The sequence below is a fragment of the Cinclus cinclus genome, chromosome 5 (genome assembly GCF_963662255.1).
Source record: "Cinclus cinclus chromosome 5, bCinCin1.1, whole genome shotgun sequence".
NCBI classification, from domain to species: Eukaryota; Metazoa; Chordata; class Aves; order Passeriformes; family Cinclidae; genus Cinclus; species Cinclus cinclus.
The window spans coordinates 22171114-22191902 of record NC_085050.1 but is presented as its reverse complement, the minus strand read 5'-3'; the positions used below and the strand labels follow the sequence as shown (position 1 = coordinate 22191902).

At 38.3% G+C, this 20789-nt stretch overlaps 1 protein-coding gene across 6 annotated transcripts in view; it reads right to left on the bottom strand.

The window, feature by feature from the left end:
* The window catches only part of TBC1D1 (TBC1 domain family member 1), a 93182-nt gene that overhangs the window by 43842 nt on the left and 28551 nt on the right, over window positions 1–20789 (bottom strand). For 3 of the 6 annotated variants that reach the window (XM_062493446.1, XM_062493450.1, XM_062493448.1), the window contains exons 2-8: window positions 8686–8931; window positions 8398–8631; window positions 5218–5307; window positions 4146–4250; window positions 3389–3521; window positions 1885–1976; window positions 328–438 (exon numbers count right to left, since the gene is read on the bottom strand). In XM_062493446.1, coding sequence (XP_062349430.1) covers window positions 328–438; window positions 1885–1976; window positions 3389–3521; window positions 4146–4250; window positions 5218–5307; window positions 8398–8631; window positions 8686–8931 — 1011 coding nt within the window. Of the gene's footprint in view, window positions 1–327; window positions 439–1884; window positions 1977–3388; window positions 3522–4145; window positions 4251–5217; window positions 5308–8397; window positions 8932–20789 lie in introns of all 6 variants that reach the window. The other 3 variants (XM_062493445.1, XM_062493447.1, XM_062493449.1) reach the window with 2 other exon arrangements.

Genomic DNA, 20789 nt, shown 5'->3' with positions numbered 1-20789 from the left:
AGCAGTCACAAATTCATTATATATCCTCTCACATACATTGAGTTTTCATTGCAGTGAGAACAAATAAACAAAACAGTAGTCTGACTTGTTTCGACCTCTGTCTCCTAGGCTTGATATCAGACTGTACCAGGGACCTCAAAATCAGAGATAGCTGTTTTGGAACATGACAATAGTTTATGAACCACAAGCAAACCCAGTATTCACCACTGCTTACACACGTTTCAAATTGCAAGTGATGGAAATTTGCCTTTGGAAAGATATAAAGATGGAATGGAAAATTTTTTCCTGGCTTCTCCTTACAAGGACTAAAATTGAATTATTACTTACCTGTTTTGCTTCTCCAACATGAACATGGTCCTTCTGTTTTTCTTCATACATGTTTCTCAGAAGAGAGATAACCAGCTCATTCTCTTTTTGTTCATTTCGTGGTCTTAATTTCTGTAATTGAAAACACCACAAACACAGTAATTATACATTTGTGTAACCGGTAGCCAATATTTACTCTTTTCATTTGCCACCATAATAAACCATCAATGTAGGAACCAGTTTAGTCTTGTTCCTAATGCTACTGCTCCAGTCCACCAGAGGACACCAGTGTTCCAGACAAAGCACCAATACAGCCACAAAAACACTTGACCTCACTTCATACATGATAGAATTTACACCTAAGACAGAGGACAACTGTACAGATATCACACTGCCACAAGCAACTAAAGGCTTTAAAAAGATTTTTGCCAATTTTCTTTTGATATAAAGAAAACTGAACCACTGTACTTTTGAGTCTGCAGCACACAAGAGTACTGTCCTAGATACAGGATTCACTATGCTTCTACTAGAATTCCTTCACACTGGACACGTAGTTTGTGGGAAATGACATAGGTGCACAAGGTGAACCTATTTATTTGTGCTGCATTTTATTCAGATTTGAATTATGGTAAGAAAATATTTAAAAACTATTTATTAAATAATTTAATCCCAGAAACTTAACTTTTGAAAAACATGTTGCCTTAAGCCTACTGATATAATGCAAAGGATACAGTATGAATCAATGCCAAGGTAGCACATTAGATTAATAAAAGTACCACAGGAAGACAGTGACCTAAAAATGCAAATCATTGTAACAATACATGAATCTGCAAGAATGCAACATTTCAGCTGTCCAACTGAAAAAGTTAGCTGAGAAAGATGGGCAGGAGTTTTGTACTTTACCCTTAGTTTTGCCAAGTTAATAGTTTGCAGACCCTCACCAGAAGCAATTAACAGTTTCCTGGGACTACTAGAAGCTTCAGACTGCATGCAGAACACTAAAAGGCACCAGTGCTGCTAGCTGCCTTATGGTAAAAAATGACTTTGCTCAAGGAATTGGTCCCACAGAATAACTTCCAAATTTGGTATTAAGTGATAAACTCTCACGTGGAAACACACAGAGACTGAAATAACTCAAGAGAGGAAGGAAACTTTACTTTTTAAAAAGTCTGAAATTTCTTAATCTTCAATGGTGTGTCAATGCCAGTGACATTTCCTACAATGCACATAATCTGTTTTAAATCCAGCTATGCTTTCTTCTGTCCTAAAACAGATTTAATTATGAAGATAAGAAGTTTAACTTCTTTAGTTACTTTGACAAAAATTAAGATCTAGGATAAATTTTAGGCAAGAAATTTTATGATCTGTGAATATTTATTTGGTCAAAGTAACAGTTTGAATTCCCTCATGGTACAAGTTATTGCCTTCACCCACAAAAAATGTGTTCAGTTTAACTCAGTGAGAAGCCAACATCTTCATGGAAAGCAAGGACAATTAGGGGAAGAAAACTGAGTAAAAGTGTTCTACACAGATGTTAGCTAAAACCAAAACTGCTTTAAAATCTTGTAGGAAACTTACCTGAACCTCTTCAAAAACAGAGGCCTGTTCCTGGTTATTTAGTGTGGTTAGATGCTTTTGTAGTTCTAGTTTAGTCTTAGAAGGGTGCAACCCTACCAAGAGGAACAAAAAAGAAAAAATTACAGGGTCAAATTTTTCTGAATGAAACAATCACATAAATAGGCTCACAATTTAAGCTGAAGTGTGTCAAATATTTGAGCTGGCCCATTCCACAATTTCATAAGAGGGCATTAGAAAGAACTCTAGGTTAATTTAAAGCTACCACTAAACTCATGTCTTTAAAATGAGGGGCATGAACTCTGCAGTGAGGAGATTTACTGAGCACAGACCAGGATTATACTCTTAGCTGAAGATTCCATTATCACACAAGAGAAAATAAACCCACAATCTACTGCATTTTATCAAACTGTTTTGTTGGTGTTTTGTGCAGCTCTGCTTGGACTTTGCTTATGGTATAAATAGAATTTCCTTTTCATTTTCTCCAGTTTCTATGCTGTAGGCCTTCTGAAAATGAGAAAATTTAGTGCTTGTTAGTGAAGCTTGTTACTTTGCCTCTTGATGAAAACATTTATTGACAGTCTAAAGCAGACTACCCTTTCATTCAGATTATGTTTTCTGTTCTCATCCTGGATTAAATTCCTTTCCTCTCTTTTCTGTGGAAAACCAGCACAGTATTGTGCACTTCAGTTTCTGATCATGAAATACCTCCTTCAGAAGCAGATGATACAATTAACAAGATGGCACGATTGAAGGCATTAAGGAACATTTGTCTTTAAGAAACTTCCCAAAAATCACAGCTAGATGAAAACCAAAATAGAGTGAAAGTAGTTTTGGAAGTTCTCCAATTTCATCAAACTAACACTACACTGGTTTTAGTCCAACAAGCCACTGTCATGTGATCTGACAAGCTGCTGCTGCCCTTTATTCACCCCAAACATCACTTAAATGAACCAAATTAACTGTGAAATTTGCTGAAACATAAAGAGGATTTTCTTATGTCTTGAATTGCTGTTCTGGGCAACAACTACAATTCTAATTTCTGCATTTTCATGAAAGAGAATAAATCAACATCACAAGCATATATTGAAAGCATAGTGATCAGTTCCTGCTTAGTGATAGCATAAAGCCAGTTTCTAAGTGGATTCAATAGGATAGCAGTAAGCTATTGCAGCATCTATCCTTCAGAGGGTCCTTATCTAGTCTTCTGCATTTATAGGGCTAATCAAGCCAAACAAGCTGCAACTCACTAATGCTTACATTTCTAGATAGTTTTCAAAAGTTCAACTAAAAACAAAATAAAGTAGCTTAACTCTTGTTAGAAAGTTCTGGTTACTTGACAGAAAATCTGACACTTCAGTCCTCTACAAAAAACTACTGGCTTTCAACTTTCCACCCCAAGTCCAAAGCTCTTTTTAAGCACTAATTTCCTTAGAATTTCACATAGTGTCCTCCAATGAAACTGCCAGAAAAAAAATATTCAACCAGAAAATTCTTTAAACCTCACCTTCTATCTTTTCACAGAGTTTATGCAAACTTTGCATAGGACACCCTTCACACAGTTGGGGTTGCGCCTTGGAAGTCTGTTGCACAGCAGCCACAGTGAAAGCCTGTTTCAGTGTCATCATGATTTCATCAACCTGAAAAAAATGGCATGCCAAAGAACAGAATTTCACTCTTCCACTGTTTTCCGTAACATAAACACAACAGTCTTTTAGAACAATATTGTGCCTTGCTTGGGAATGTGCTTATGATTAAAAAGACAAACTGTTCCTATGTTGGTTCTGTGCACAAACACAGAAGCATGATAAAACTCATCATGAACTCGTATCTCTTCCAGACCACCCAAATTTATTACCATGGCCTAATGAAAGATCCCACCCTCTGTCTCAAACCCTTTTCTTGTCTATGATAAAAAAGCTTACTGCAGTTGATACACTGGCCCTACTTAGAGCACAGGAGTGTAGTCCTGGTTTTCAGAACAGATGCCCTAAGAGAAAACTCTCCCCAAAAAAGAGGCACAGGGTCTAGTTAAGTTTGTGAAATGAAAGGAAGATTTTGTGGATTTTGAAGAGGATTTTAACTCCTGCCCTCAAAACAAATGAAAAGGTTTCTTGCAGACTGCTATATTAGTTACATTTTTGAAATACTGGTATTTATGAGTGGAGCAGGATTTTAAGACATTAAGCAAAATAAAAAGCATGGAGCAGTGGAAGACTTTTAGGGCCTAATATTCTATTTGGCTGTTCTTTTCTTTCACTTACCAGTGCTTCATCTGTACACTGAAAAACATAGCAAACAAAGTGGAAGCCTCCATTTTCTGAAGACTCTCTGCAAATGAAGCCAAAGTGATCCACATGTCTAATTCCCTAGCAAAGAAACAACAGCAATGAAACAGTCATATCTACTTTCAATGTTTTGTACCTGTATTTCTTTCAGTAAGAAAAGAACTAAAAAACACTACATACAGGTCATTTATCTCTGTTACAGATACATTAAAGACATCTGGCCATTACAATTCTGTCCTGTAAAAGAATCTAATACTTCATGAATCTTTTGAATTTCAATTAAGTCAGACATTGTTTGGTTGTTTTTTTTTTTAATGGATGAAGTATAAAAGACCCATATAGCAGACCCAGAGATTAATAAATTCTATTCAAAATGTATTTCACTCTGAAATTTTCAGAGTATGTGCCTGTATGTTTGGTGATGAAAGCTACTGTCATCAAATTAAAAACCAAGGTAATTTAGGGAAAACAAAATACACAAAACAAACCAAGAAAAAGAGAAGCAAACTCTGTGGCACAAGGAACAGGGATTAGTAGTAAATGAGGAGGGTCTGACACATGCCTGCCCTTAGAATATCACATACACTACCTCTGCATGGCAGAGGATTGTCCCTGTTTAAACACATGCAACTTATATTCTTGAAAAGAACATACTTTTAAAGCATTTTTCAGATAACTCATATATAATTTTTCTCCTTTCATTCTCACTTCTTTAAAACTATGGCTCAGAGATCCCAAGATTTGCACAACCATGAAGCACGGCAATCTCAAACAAGAGTGTGTTCCTGACCAGTGTGTTCCTTCTAGCTAATATGCATCCACTGCACACAGAAGTGAATCTTTATCTCAGAAATCACAATGCAAAGCATGAAAAAAGAATGACGGTCTTTTAAATTACTGACTAATTACTAGCTTTTCAATAGCAATCATTGAAACTGATTGTTGAGAGAATCCATGTCTGGAGTGCAAGGTGAGAGGATTATATGAGCATTCACAAGTAGATAATATTTAAACAAAAACAGAGAAAAAGAATACACTGTAATCTTACCTGAGAACAAAAGGATATTTCTTTAAAGCTTTTCTCAATTGCAACTTTTTTTGTGTCGGGACTGATAAGGTAAACTTCAGACTGGCCAATCTAAAAGGAGCAAAATAAATTGTAAGTTGTTAACAAGTAACATTACACTTCTTTTTGTCCCACTATAAAAATGCTTCCTGAATATAAATCTCAAATTTTTTTCTACCTGTATATTTGTACCAGTTAGCATATTACTACCAGAAAACACTGAAACAACACTGATTTGGCATTGAGAGCTCTGCACATTATGGCACTGAGGTTTAATGAGACAAGAAACTGAAAAGAATGTTTAAACAGATGAGAGCAATGTCGCAGCACAAGTAACCTGCTTTGTACTGAAAGAAATCTACTCATGCTCCCTTTCCTTATCATCTGCAGTCTTGGAATGTACCACAGTCACAGAAGCTACTAGGGAAATTTCCCTGAAATTTAAATCCAAGTGTGTGCCTCTTCCTGTATTCCACCTAATAATTTTTTAGAGTTTTATTTATTTATAGCATACGTAACATTTAATTTAAAACACTTAACTCAAAACCTATACAAATGAATTTACTGGAGTATATTTTCTAATGCAATTTAATCGGTAGACCGTTTGCTCCGTCAGAAGATGACACTAAGTATTGATGGGCAAAGGGCATTTTTAAGGTGAAACTGTTGTTTTCATTTTTTCAGCTTCTGGCAACATCTTTGTAAGATAATAACAGAAAAATTTAAATTCCTCACATTTTCTAGCACATCAGATGCTGCCAAAAACAAGTCTCATGTCAGATTTTGGTAAGGTAAGCAGAATTTGGATCCACTCATGAGCATGACTTAGAGAAACCTGCTTCAATCACTATCAAATCCCAAAAGATGCAAATAAAAACTTCAGCAGCACCAATACAGCTATACTTTCGTATGAAATGGGGAAGGGACAAATCTTGTGTGTGAATAGATCAAGTCAGATGTGCCACCTCTGTATGTCTAAAAATGGTCATGTGCATTCACCTTCCACCTCTTCTTTCACTTCAACCGGGCACAATGGTTTTCCCCACATGCCTGCTGATTTCCTTGTTTTGTCCCTGGGGCTGATCTTGCCTCTGTTCATGGGGCTATTCTATCCAACACCTACTCAGCAGCCTCCTGATTGCTGCTGTCTTCCCCACCCTGCAGCAAGAGGCTCCTTCTTATTGCTCAGCCCCACATAATTCTTTCACATTTGGCCCCTGGGCAATAGTGATTGTTTAAAGTCAACCGTACAAGGAGAAAAAAACCCAAACCAATGCACCTCTTCCCACTCACCTCCAACGCGCAGCCAGAAGAAAAACCTAAAAATACCCCCTCCTCCCTGCCAAACCCTAAGAAACTGGCTAGGAAAGCAGTTCTTCAGGAAGATATATGAAAATCAGGACTGTTTGAATCAGGTGAGGCGAGCTGGCAGATAACTAATCTGAATATTTTTTACACCTCATGCATCAAACAACCTTTGCTTCAGTCCTGGGGAAGATCTAAGTAACTAACTGAGAATACACCAACCATTTTTTTTTTCCCTCTGGATATTAAGTTACTTGTCATCATTTCACATGCAGCAACACAAAAACTGATGAGACCTGAGCATGCCATCTGCATTCCCTGATTCAGAACCTGCTGAACACAGGGGACAGCAAACTCAACAAACAACAAACAGACAACAAACTCAGCTCTGCCATGACCTGCTGCCTGCGGATACTGAAGGCACAAACTAGAGTTACTTCACTTCCATATATTCAGCTGAATTTAGACTGGCTGAATAGGAAAAGAATACAGCTGTGCACACTGAACAATATTTTCCCAGGCAAAAAGCAACCCAAGACACAAAGCCAGACCAGCAAAGCCTCACAATTCGGAAATGTGCCTGCCAGCAGGTGACTGACATTGTATTCAGGCCGAAGCTGCAGGTGTGTCTTTAAGAACTGTTGCATCTATTTAATATAAATTAAAAATGCACTCACTGTAAGAGTAAGAGGATCTGGACCTACCCAGCTGAACTATAATCTATTTTTTAAATACATGTCATAAATCAATAATGGAGTTATGATTTAATTAAAATTAGGCATTATTATTGCAAAGAGTACCTATATTTTCTATGTGAAATACACGCTTAAGGGAGGAAGGTGAACATGGCTTTCTTTTTACTAGGGAAGAAACATCTCTCCGTCTTCTTGCACTCTTTGCTTGATGTCAGCCTGCTACAACCAAACAGAAGTTTTAATTCAGGTATAGTTGACTGCTACATTTTCTACATACTGCTTTTTACAGATATAACACAGTGGCAATCCTTCTTAAGGATTCTCTTTCCCTGCTTAAAAAAAACCTGCTATAATTGCACACACGCCACTCCATTACTGGCCTTAAGAACACCCAGCTCAAAAAGCAGGTGACAGATTCAAGATGACCTTAGGACAGTCAGTCTTTGCAGTATCAGCTCCAGGTTTGTATTATGTTCAGAAGATGCAAGCTAAGTAAAACATGTTACACAGCTTATCTACCATGAGGATTCTAAGACTAGCAAATATCACATTCCTTACTTGCTTCTCAGTTCTTGGAAAATAGTTTTGCTGCTCATCTATCAAGGCAAGGGCACTGCTAGCCACACCAAAGCAGGGCAAGAGTGGAGGCATGTGTGGAGTAGTGTAGGAAGCTATTACACTTCTACTCCATCATTACACAGACATGTTGGCTTGAGCACCTTCATCAATTACACTGCTTATAATGGGAAAAGTCTACTAGCTCTCACTCATGGCTTCATCCCTCTGCTCTACTTACAGGCAATTCATTCCCCTGGAAATTTATTTGTGCTGTTACTAGCTAGTCTAAGTGTACCTACCATTCTGCAATTGCACAACTACCTTCTAACTTGCAGTAACTTTCTAAAAACTTCCTTTAGAATCCCAAGATTTCAGGTAGTACTCTTTTAAACTATTTAATATAAACTTATTTAGAATATGTAAATCAATTTGCACTAACAAGTAACGCTCTCCAGAGAAATAGGCAAGTTTAAGCTAAGCTTTGGTAGTTGCAATTAAATTATCAAAGAAGTAACTGCCATCTGTCAGAACATCTGCTTTGGTGTCTGCCACTCCAAACTCCAAGATGTGCAAACGTCACCAGAGGCCACAAATCTTGCTTTACCGTAAACAACATAGTCCGGTTTTCTGCAATGTCAGTTGGCTGCACAACACTGTGTCCATAGATGAGTTGACTTTTTAGGTTCAGTGAAATTGCATCTTCTTCAAAAGACCTGACAAAGCTGCTACTCCTGAGGCTTCCCTCTTGGAAATCCTTCTTAAAAGCAAAGGAACGAAGTCCAGGTTGAGAAAAAGATTTCCTAATTGGCCTTTTTTCCTCCTCTTCGTTGACCAAGGGCTGGAATACAGACCGCAATTTGCTGCTGAAAGAGAAGCCTCCGAAGTTGTTGGCAGTTTCATGTTGTTGAGATGATGAGTTGAAATCTGAATTTTTTGTACAACTTGCATGGTTAAATTTCTCAATGCATTCATCTATGAGAGCTGGAGGTGCATTTTTATGTGCAACTGTTACCCGTCCACAGAACAGCACCTCAAACTTTTTGGCAAAAGGGTCTTCAACATCTGAGAGACTATTCTGAAACTCTTCTTGACGGGCAATTTTCCCAGCTTGCCGAATAGAGCTTATAATCTCAGGCACCTACAGCAGGAGAAAAAAAAATACACATTAGCATCAGGTACTTCATGACAAACAAATTGCAAAATTAAGAGAGTCCCTGCTGTGATTTTCTTGGAAGGATACTTTGATTTAGTTTCAAAAATAAAAGACCATTTGAAGGAATCTTGTATTTATTCAAGAGACACATTATAGCAATTACACAATACTCAGAAGAGGAATTCCTCATTTGTCTCCTTGCCAGGAGTTCAAAACCATCAACACTGTCAAAAGAGCTTTGTCCCTTGTAATGCTCTTCATCTTCAGTAAAATCTTTGCTACTGAAGCAACCAGTATAACATGACAAATTCCAACTCAAAATGAAAGAGAGAAGTACTTCAGAGAGCATACAAGAAGCCATGAACTAATTAATTGGTAAAGTTATTTCATCTCTGCTATTTTTCACTCCCTTCTCTTACTCAAACACTCATGCCATGTAGGTTAATGATTCTCTTGCAAATTTGCTTTGCACTTCATAATAGCATACTGCATTGTTATGGCAGTATGGTGGGCTTTAAAAAATGTAAATAGCTGTATTTTTTAATAACTATATTCATTACTTTATATGTCATTTTTATTCTACTATTCTAGATGACACTCTTAAACAATATTACCTCACATACAGTCTGACTTGCAGGGCACCTGTATGAGACAGCAGTCTGCTACAGATCACAGCTGTAATGAGAACCCAAACTGCCATGTGACACATTTTGAGTGGCAGTAAACGGTCCCAGTTGCTGATATGGTAAGACAGTAGTGATATGCATATGCTCTCTGCTAAGCTGCTGTGAGGCCAACGCTTGGTTACATCACACTGCTTTGACTGACCTAGGAGATTAAGGTTCTTCTGCAGTCTGCGCTGCTTCTGCTGTAATGAAAAATATAAGGCCACCATCTATGATTACAACTGCTAATTCTGCCTTTTTAAATTCTGCCTTTTAAAGCTTTTTTACCAAAGTTACTTCGAAAAAAATAAAAAAATCTATGCAAAGTGTGCTAATTTCCTGACAAATTTCCCCTCTCAAGCATCAACTGTAATTCATTTTACTTACAAGTATTTGGTTGAGGATAGTACAGAAAGAAGTCTGGGAGCAGTAGACTAAAATGGCAGACCGGAAGAACCCCTTCCCCTATGAGAAAAGGCATTCCTAAACCTAGAGAATATTTTGGAGACTTGGCCTCTGGATTTTTTCAGACATTTTTATGGTTATCTATTGCTTAATCATAATGCAGCAATGTGCATAAACCAACTGAGGAAACAGCAAGGAACTTTGACAGAAAAACAAATTTGAACAGTGAAAATTGAATGAATGTTCTGGGTGCTCATAAATACCTTTGACTCCTTTTATAGACAAGAAAACAAAGATAAAGATATGGATAGGTAGGGAGAGAGAAAGAGATGGAGAGAGAGAGAGAGAGATATTCACACACATATAGCTAGTGGATTTAAATCAGTAAGCAACACATCACAAAACAGGAACTCAGGAAGCATTACTTCATCCTTCAGCGCACGGCATGAGTCACCAGCTAATCATTCAGCAAAGACAATAGGGAAGAATGGGCAAGAAAAGTAGGGTCAGGAATTGGTTAAGTCCATTCTCTGATATGCCACAACCCAGTCAGAAAGCCTTGCACTCAGTTTTATGCCTAACTTCTTAATCGTACACAAGAAAAGTGTATTAAGGGTGTAACAAATCTTTAGTACCTCGAACAATATGCATTTGCTCCACAGTGAGCTTAGGGTCTACCTCAGTTTTATTCACTCAACACTCCTTCAAAGAAACAATTTTGAGTGGCACAACACATCAGAATTACAGTAAAACGTAAAACTTCATTCTACCTGCATTTAAAGTTGCAATTGCTTTAGCAATTTTTAATAAACATGTTTTACTCTTGTGGGAGTGTCTGGACTCACCGGCCATAGGCAATTTTACTACTAAGCTGCCCAGGATACATGCAGAGACCAACAAACCCATCTCCAGTTTTGCTGAGGCTACAAAGGCAGCAGCAAAGGACTGAGGCATTTTCTGAACTCTGCTTACTTTGGTAAAACCAGGAACATCAGCTCTCACCCACGCAAAGAGGGCCACTATCTCAACCCCAGTTAAGCTCCCCCAGCAGCACACAGAGTCAGTAACTATAAGGACAATTTCCAGCAGCGCAGCTGCTGCAAGGCTTACAGCTGAGCTAAAGCCCTGACAAGGCATTAGGGATCCAGCACATATATGCAGTTACTGAATTTAACTTCTTCAATGTTTTTTGTTATGTAACACCTTGGACATTGACGAAATAGCTATTCAACAGAGGCTATACTTTATATACAGACAGTGCTTAGGGGAAGACACTACATCACACAGAAGGACTTTGCAGTAGTTAATAAACTTTGTGTCTGAGGAGACCCAGCAGGCCTGTTGATGAAAAATCAAGGGGAGTAGTTATTTATTTATTTTCACACATGCTAGGGCTTGAATCATGCCATTGATAAGTAACAGCTGGCTTCCGTGCTACACTTACTAAAAAACACAGACCCTTCTGTTCTCACTTACAGACCTAAAAAAATTTTCAGCCTGCTAATAAAATTTTATTACTTATGATTAGGCAGTTGATGCAGAAGCAGCAAATCACCACCTCATTTTCCTGTGATGGTTATGTACATTAAACACTTACCTATTTTCATAAGTAAAGACAATATCTATGATGAATGGAAAAATAACCCAAACAACTTATTTTCCTGGAACTGCTCTTTGCCTGATCAAGGTCTGTGCTCTTTCCATCTATCTTTACCACTCCGGACTTTCAATGCAAGTATAGAAAATAAACTATCCACTTGCCCTCTGTATCCCCTGACACTGGTGCTCCAAGAAAACAGACATGGATGTTGAATAAACAAACATGAAGTAAACAGTAGTTTAAAATAAATATAATTATTTCAGGTTATAGGCTCTGTCTTGGCAAATGTTTATTAACCACAGATGAAACATTTCCAGATTAAGCAGCATATTAAGCAGCATGCCACTGGGTCATCAGTAGCCACATCTCTTGCAAACCTCCAAAAATTAATTAGGATGTAAACAGAATCAGGTTTTATCGCTCTTCAATTTGTATCAAAATGCAACATGGATTAAGTAGCTCCTGAATTAAGTTAATGTTGTTTGTCTTTTAAGCGTTGTGGGCTCTTCATAAACATCAGAAAAATACCTTTTTTTTTTTTTTATTGCAAAGGTTGCCACAAGCTGGCTTAGGTTGTTCAGAGAGACTGCAGAGTCTCCCTCCTTGTGGATATACAAACTCTGACTGGACATGGGCTGAGCAGCCTGCTCTAGGTGACCCTGCTTTGAGCACGGGGCTGAACTAGATGACCTCCTAAAGGGCTACCATATGTCACACCTTGGTGATAGAGATACCAACTGCTTTTATACATACCTAGTGGTAATTGTGCCTACTAATCTGAACTTGCTAAGACAGTGGGGAAAGACTGTTGCACACAGGTAGGATTTCTTTTTCATACCATGCAAATCCTCTTTTCTAGTATACTTATATAATTAGGTGTTTTCTGTTTTGTTTTTTAATATAAATATATAATTAGTGGATAAAGTTTATTTCTGTAATCAGGAAAATCACTGCTGCTGACATAAAATTATTTCCTTAAAACCACAGAACTATGTGCAGAACATGAGTGTAGCTAACAATGAACCTTTACCAAACACAGAGCATTACTTTCTTATCACTTCAGGCCTGCTGAACAGAAGACACAACTGAAATGTACTAGGGAAAAGGTTTTGTGTTTAGAGTGTCTGAATTAGATACAAAAAAAGATCACATATCTATAACCATTAAAAATAACACTGGACTTGTGGGTTTTTTTAAAGTGTACCACATTATTTCTGCTACAATGAGAAAGTTTACTTTGCAGAGACAAAGCAGGGAACTGAAATGCTGAGTATTCTTGTGACTTGGCTTGTGGGTATTCAACAAAAATACAAACCAACACCTAGGACTTCCTGGTGCATGTTACTCACATACAAGACAAATAGCTACAGCTTCTATGCCATGCACCAAATCATGACAAGAAGCAGTAATTTTTAAGCATGCATGGGTTTGTTGCGTCTGAAGAACAAAGAACAGGTCTTCCCCTCACATAAATTGCAGTTGCATTTTTACCCCTTGAAACTAGCACTCACCCTGTAAGTTTACATACAAGCATGTAAGAGGTCAAGGTCTTTATCCTCTCAGTCGATATAAGAAAGAGTTAGAAACTATTTTAATAAAAAGAGCCCAGTAACAGCTGAATACAACAGCTGACTTTTGGTAAGTAAGACTAGACAAAAAATAAAAAAAAAGATTCCTTGTTTCTTTTATACATAGTAGCTAAGAAAGCAAAATGTGCCACAGGAAAAGAACTGCTAACACATCAGCAGGGAGGACAAGGTGGAAAAAGAAAAAAGTGGGGTTATTTATTGTTCTATTATGCGATGTTTATACCTGCATTGCAAATCTACCTGTTTATACCTACGAGTCCCTGCATAAGGCTTCAGGTCAGTGAAGGACTCAAGCACTGCCTTAACGATTTCAAGGACATAGGGGGTTTTGTTTAACCTAGGACAGACCTGTGCTGACAGGAACTGGCCTTATGAAACAGACTCCAGAAAATGCTGGAGACTGAAAAACATTAGGGTCAGATTCTTAGGCTGAACCTCAGGTCTCACACCACCCCAGCTAGAACAAAGACTTGAAAATATTTCAAAAACTCTTGAAACAAGTAGATGTTTTGATTGAATTTTACTAGCTTACTCAGGCGAGAGAGGACATCTGAATTATTTTTAAATGCTTTTACTAGTTTTATTTCCCTGATCAATAGAGCAGGCTCAATAAAATACGTAGAGAAACCTAATACTGTTTGCTGTTAGTATCCTCCCCTCTTTATTTTAGTAGAGTGTACCATTACAGCTAAGATAGGGTGCACAGCTATTTAACTGTGGGAGAAGCTATCTAGTTGTATTAGGACAGATAGCAGTATTTTTGTCACCTGTAAATTATTTTCAGTCAAGGAGTATTTTGTAAAAGAATGAAGAAATTAAAATAATTTTTAAACATATACAACACATATAAAAGGTAATACAGCACAGTATTTACTTGCATTTTTACAAACACTGCACAAAAGTTTTTATTTCAGCAATTTGATATGTAATAAAAAGCAGCTGGTCTGTTTTCAGCACACTGGTGGCAAAATAGCTGTCCAGAAATCAACACAGATCAGCATTTCCTGCCCTTACCACTCCTTAACCTGCAATAGTGGTCAACTGATATCTTGAACACTTTTCTCCACTCACAGGATTTAAAGTTTTGCGTTTTTAAACCAAAAGCATTTTAATTAGTATATTTTACAGATAGTCTCCTTCTTTTAAATTGAGATGCTGCATAATTTCTCCTTCCAAAATCACAGCAATTTGGAAGTGACCTCTGATGGTGCAGTCTCCCATATAAAGCAAAGCAAACTTCCAAGTTAGATACAATTTTAAACTTTGATGAGATGCTGGGAACCACATCCAGCTAAGTTCCAAGTAGGAATACAAAGACAGAACTTCCTTACTCTCTGGCATCAGCAGAAATTCAAGGTAGAAAAGTTATAAATTTTTGCAGTTAATTTCTATTTCAGTGAAAGGCCTTTTATATTCAGGTCTCATCTCAAGTGTCACAGGGCTTTTTTTTTTTTTTTCTTCTGTTATCTTGCTCAGAGACTGGTCTATAGTCTCCTACACCTCCCTGACTTTTTCCAGTCAGTAACTTCAATTCTTGTTTTAAAACCTTACTACCCAGTGACCTCAATAAACTCACTGCTCACAGAACAGCTATGAACTGTGCCACTCTTAGCAGCTTCACCAGCCACACACACTGGTCCAGCACATTTCTCTCTACAGTACCTAAGATGCGCTGGGTCTCACTTAACCAGGGAACTCATGAATGTCTTTTGAAAACCAGAACAAGTTGGAGCACAACCAGAGGGCTGGGAGAGGTAGCAGCCAGCAGAAGTAACCACAGTGCAGGTGTGCTGCTTAGAAAGGGCTGTGAAACCTAGAAAAGCAAGACAGAGGTCTTGTTTCAGCCTTAATAAGGGAAAGTTCAACAGCTGAATATCACCATGGGCCCACAAAAGGAAGAACAATCATACACGTTTACTTGTGGGCATACTTTCCTTAGTAAGGTTTGAATGGGCATTATATAGAGAAAGGGTAAGTGAGGGTGATAAGGTTAAGACTCAAATTTTGCAGAGATGCATGTAAGAAGCTAATTAATCTGCACTAAAATTCAAAGGATATTCTGTGTGGGGCAGAAGAGAGTTATCCGTTTAAATCTAGTTTTCTGACCTGGATGAATGGATGAATGCCACTCTCATCGTCTGAGATGACCAACATAGTGAGCACCAAAAGTAGAGTTCCATGTAGCCAACACGGACTCTTAACAGTTTACACGTTATTATAAAAAGCTGCACAGGGGACTAGACTTCCCACACACATCGAGTGCTACCTCCAGAAGACTGTTAAAGTACTGCAGACTGATGTCATGAGTACTGCATGCCACTTTCACAATATCACATTCCTTTTAATATTAGAGGCAAATCTCAGCTCGAGAACATTCTTCATGATTCCTCAGCCACACAGAAAAGAGTACTTTTTGCAAAATCTTGCTGAGCTCAAGAGCACTCCATGTAATTTAAAGAGGCAGAAGGTTTTCTTTCCTTTTGAAAAAAAAAAAAATAAAAAACCCAAAGCAGTATTCACACAATCTGTTCATAGAGTACTGTAAACAAGCTCAGAAATGGAACTTAAGTGTACTCAGTATTCTAATGAAGTTGGACTGCTCTGTTTTGTGGTGGTGCTTTCTCCCCAAGACAGATGCATCATGCTACTGATACACTTAAAGGGTTTCTTACACATGCTTTTAAGATATACCTTATTTGAAGCCTGAAATACAAAAAAAAGCTGGCTACTCCCCATAAATAAACTGCCATGTCCTAGATTGCTTCTTCCTTTTGGATCCTTCCCCATGAAAATGCATGACCCAAAAGCAAACTGCAGCTGGCAAAGTCTCCATGTATATTTAGAACACCTCCAATTGCAACAACACCTGACTGGTTCTGAAGGGGGTATTCCTACAAATTGTGCTTTTGGGAAGAATATAGGTATACTCTGCTGGGCTTATCACACAGCGTTCACCAATTCATATTTGCCCAGTCTATTCTGTCCTTACAATAAAAACCACTTCTTTTCATCCTGCACAGCATTATCAGCTCCTCCATTCATTACCATAAACTTACATGGAACAACTGCAGAATAAATCAAAATATATTTCAAATATGGCATTAACATCTTCAAATGTATTTTCTCAATATTTTGTTTCAACAGTTTCTTTTCATACAATTTCACAAATGAAAACAGCATTTCAAGACATAGAAATTAGTTGCTGGTCATACCTACAGGATTCCTGGCTCACATTTTACAAGGTGAGTCCTGAGCAATGAGGCAATACCTGTTGCAAAGCAGCAACTAGAAATATCTGTGCTCATTCATTATCAAGAGAGATTAAATCCTTTTTTCTTTTGGGAGAGGTGCAAGATGGAACTGCAAGCAGCTCCCTTCACAGGGCTGAGACAGGCCTGGGACTTTGCAGGACAGGCCTGGGACTTTGCAGGACGCTATGGGGTGGGAAACAGAAAGAAGCCTATTCTTAAATAGCTATAAATGGAAAAAGACAGCAATAACATTTTAAACCTTTCAGGACAAGAGTTTTTTTATGTTTTGATTTGTTTTTGAAGCAGGGCAGATAAATTGTCATTTATTGTTATTTGTGTATTTTATTGCTGCCTTTTATTGAAAGGTAATAACAGGACTTAAAACAGGAAATTAGGTAGCACCCTTTTTAAAATTATTAATCAGATTAAATTTAGTTTGTACAATAGGATACAGGCTCTCTCCTAGTCTTCTTTGCTCTTGGACTTCTGGTAGTTATCAACTGGAAAAATAGGGGTTAGCAAAACAGACAGAAGTGAATATAATTTATTTACAAATTAAAAACAAACTTGAATTTCCGTCCTTTTTATCACTATCCAACTCCAAAGAAGAAAGGAGGAAAACTCCATGTGTATCCTCATAACAACTAAGGTTATTTCTGATGTAACCTTCTTGACAGCTGACCCACATGTTTGTCAAAATTTCCCTCCCCTCAAAATTTATTTTAATGTTTTCACAGAGGAAGGTATTAGGGGGAAGTCAACCTATGACAGCTTTTGGTTGACATGATGTGTAAATTTTATCTGCAGCAGAGTAAAACACCATCTCTTATTCTGACAACAAAGTTGACAGATTTCCAAAGGAAACAGCCACACAGCTCTTCTTCCCAGGACTGCTGGTGGGAGGCACAGGGACAGATGAAGTTTTTAACTGGAAGAATCTTACTTGAACATTACACTGTTAAAGGCCCCAGGGGAACCAGAGCAAAGAAGCTGATCAGCTTTTTCCAGCATTCTGCCTGACTGGTACAAAATCCTGGTGAACTGATGTGCTTGTGGATGAGCACATTTACTGTTTTGTCATATAGTAACAGATTTCATCTGCCTCAGGTCAACTCACAGGAGAACAGGATGGGAAAATGATGAGTAAACATCCCCTGAAAACCACTCCAACTTTCTCTTAAAAGAGCAGTTAGTTCACCAGTTTTTATCCTTCTCTGCTGTAAAAAAAAGGAAAAAATGCTGACTGAATTATAACAAGATACAATAAGTAATTTTTACATCATTCCACATTTCATAAACAGAACTACATCAGCTGCATGAACTGTGTTTGCATATAAAAAATATGCTTTAGTCTAAAAATGTCAGTCTTCAATGATTATATGTCAAGAAGAAATGTTACTTTCACAGAATGATAAACTCTGTAGGTTATATATTCCAATGGGACATACCAAAATCTGAAATTCCAAAACATATTACTGGTTCAGGTTCTGGGTAAGTATTACCAGTTTTAAAGACAGGCCCCATCTACATAATAGTCTAAAACTCCAAAGCACTTGTACAAATTTCCTTTTCCATGACTCGCATTTGAGGAGATTAGAAGCTATAAAAAGCTCCACAGAAACAAAACCAGCATGAAACTTTTAGTACCAACCATCCAAATTTCCATGGCAACAGCTTCAGTAAGTTCACCTCATTGGTACTACAGCAGCAGACCAACAGTTCAGTAAATATGAACAGTTCAATAAATATGGCAACCATTAAGATCTGGTAAAAGTAAGATATTTGGCTACATAGCTCCATGAAATAAACATATAAATCCTCCAAAATGGTTCAATGAAAAAGAAAGAAGCTGTTTAGTTTAGCTCAGCTTTGCCATTTTTATTAGCAGGGAATGTGCCTGGGTAACTAGGGACAAGCAGCCTCTCTCTTCTCCCCAAACCCACAATTTCATGGAATATCTACACCTGAAAATCCTGTTTGGTAGCTGCATATCAAAGGTGTCCCCTGGAAAAAAAAAAACAACCATGCTTTCGATTATAGTCATTGTGCTGCAAAGGTATAAAGAGAAACACTCATACGTCCAAAGCTAGCAACTTTTGAATTAGAAAGAAGCCTCCATACAGCAGACACACCAGAAAAATGTTTGGTTTTAAAATGTGACCAACAACATGTGTGCTTACATACACAGTGCCCTGAGAATGGAAGACAACAAACATTTTTACACTTTCTTCACAGTTCTTCAGTTAGTAACATACAGAAGTCTAGGGCACAGAAATTCCAGATCTTTTCAAGTCTGATATTTTCACTCCAAGCACTAGCCAAAAGGTCAACATCCCAATTAAACAAAAATTCTCTCATGGGCCCCTATTCCTTCCACTGGGGCCATCCACTGTGTCACAGTGTGTCCACACAGCCAAAGCCATGTGTATGCTGTTTGGCCAGCTTCTCTAACTGTACTCTCAAGTATAATCTGGTGTGACTACTTCACTATTTTATTTTGAACCAGCAATGTGTTTGAGAGTGGATTCTCCTATTTCACTTCTTGTGTGACAGACTACATTATGGGGATGTCTCAAAACACCAGAACTGTCACTCATTTAAACAGAGCTAAACCTTCATTCTGTTATACATTTCACTGCAAATAGTGAAATTGGTTCACAGCATCAAATTAGGGCCAATTCAAAGTAAAAGTCACCTCCCAGAGTGAGGTATAGAACCTGTCCTCAGCACCAGCAGCCCCCCTTGAAAAACATATTGCTGCATGGCACTTACTAACTTAGATGCAACCTACAGGAGATTTCATCCAGGCTAAGAACTGCAGCTTTCATGCACCTGGCCAGCTGATCCAGGCATACTGGTCTGGCATTTTTGGGAAATGGAAAGCACAAGGGAAAAGAGGCAGCAGAAACCCTGTTGTTATGCTCTAGTCCACTGAAACAGGCTAAGGGTGCCTGAACCTCCCTCTTGCTTCTTAGTAAGAAAACCATGCTTTTCAGAAAGATTTTACTTTAAAAAAGGGATTCTAAGCAAGTTTACAGGTGAGAGAAAAGTGGGAGGAGCTGTGACTCTCTCAAAGGCAGGGAGGCCCTGCAGAGTGACCTTGTTAAACTAGCAGAATGAGCAATCACCAAACATAGAAGTTCAACAAGGGGAAGTGCCAGATTCTGCACCTGGGATGGGGTAACCCTGGATGTACAGATAGACTGGGGAATGAGATCCCAAAAAGCAGTGCCATGGAAAGGGACCTGGGTGTCAATGGCAAGTTGAACATGAGCCAGCAGTGCTCTGGCAGCCAAGAGAGCCAAGCGTGTCCTGCGTGGCTCAGACACAGCATGGCCAGCCAGGCAAGGGAGGGGATTGTCCTGCTCTGCTCTGCACTGGGGCAGCCTCACCTGATGTGCTGTGTGCAGTTTTGGGTGTCACAGTATAATCAGGATATAAAGCTGTTAGAATGTGCCCAAAGGAAAGAAATGAGGATGGTGAAGGGCCTTGAGGGGAAGCTGTATGAGGAGTGGCTGAGGACATTCGGTCGATTCAGCCTCAAGAAGAAGAGACGGAGGGGAGACCTCACTGCAATTACAACTTCCTCATAAGGGGAAGAGGAGGGGCAGACACTGATCTCTTCTCTTTGGTGACCAGTGGTAGGACATGAAGGAATGGCCTGAAGTCGTGTCAGGGAGGTTTAGGTTGGATATTAAAAAAAGGTGCTTCCCCCAGAGGGTGACTGGGCATTGAACATGCTCCCCAGGGAAGTGGCCACAGCACCAAGCCTGAGAGAGCTCAAGAAGTGTTTGACCAATGCATGTGGTGTCACTCTTGGGGGTGTCTTGTACAAGGCCAGGAAGCTGGGCTTCATCCTAGTGGGTCCCTTCTAACACAGCTCACTCCGTGATTCTGTGAAAACACTCCTCTTGAAATTCTGTTTATGCATTAATGCATCTCATGATTATTTATCGTAACTTGGTTAAAAAGCAAGAATAACTGAAAACAATTCCAATACAATTCAGTAGAGTTAACTCAGTGATAAAATCAATACACAGCAGCTAAAGTAATTCCCTTGCCTCAGCTTCTACTCTTTGAGTTCTGGCTGCTTTTCCCAGCTCAGCGCCTCACCTCCCCATACAAATTAGTAAGCATCTCTTGACATATTTTGTGTATCTTAACTGATATGTAAAATACTACCAAAAGAGAAGCTGAGAATGTTTTTTCTCTGAGTCACTACCTTCCATAAGTATTTCAGTTTGAACAGTTGAGCTGTAAAAGCTTCTAATTAAAAAAAAAAAAAAAGAAAAAAAGGAAAGAAAACAACCAAGCTATAATTCTATTAGTTGAA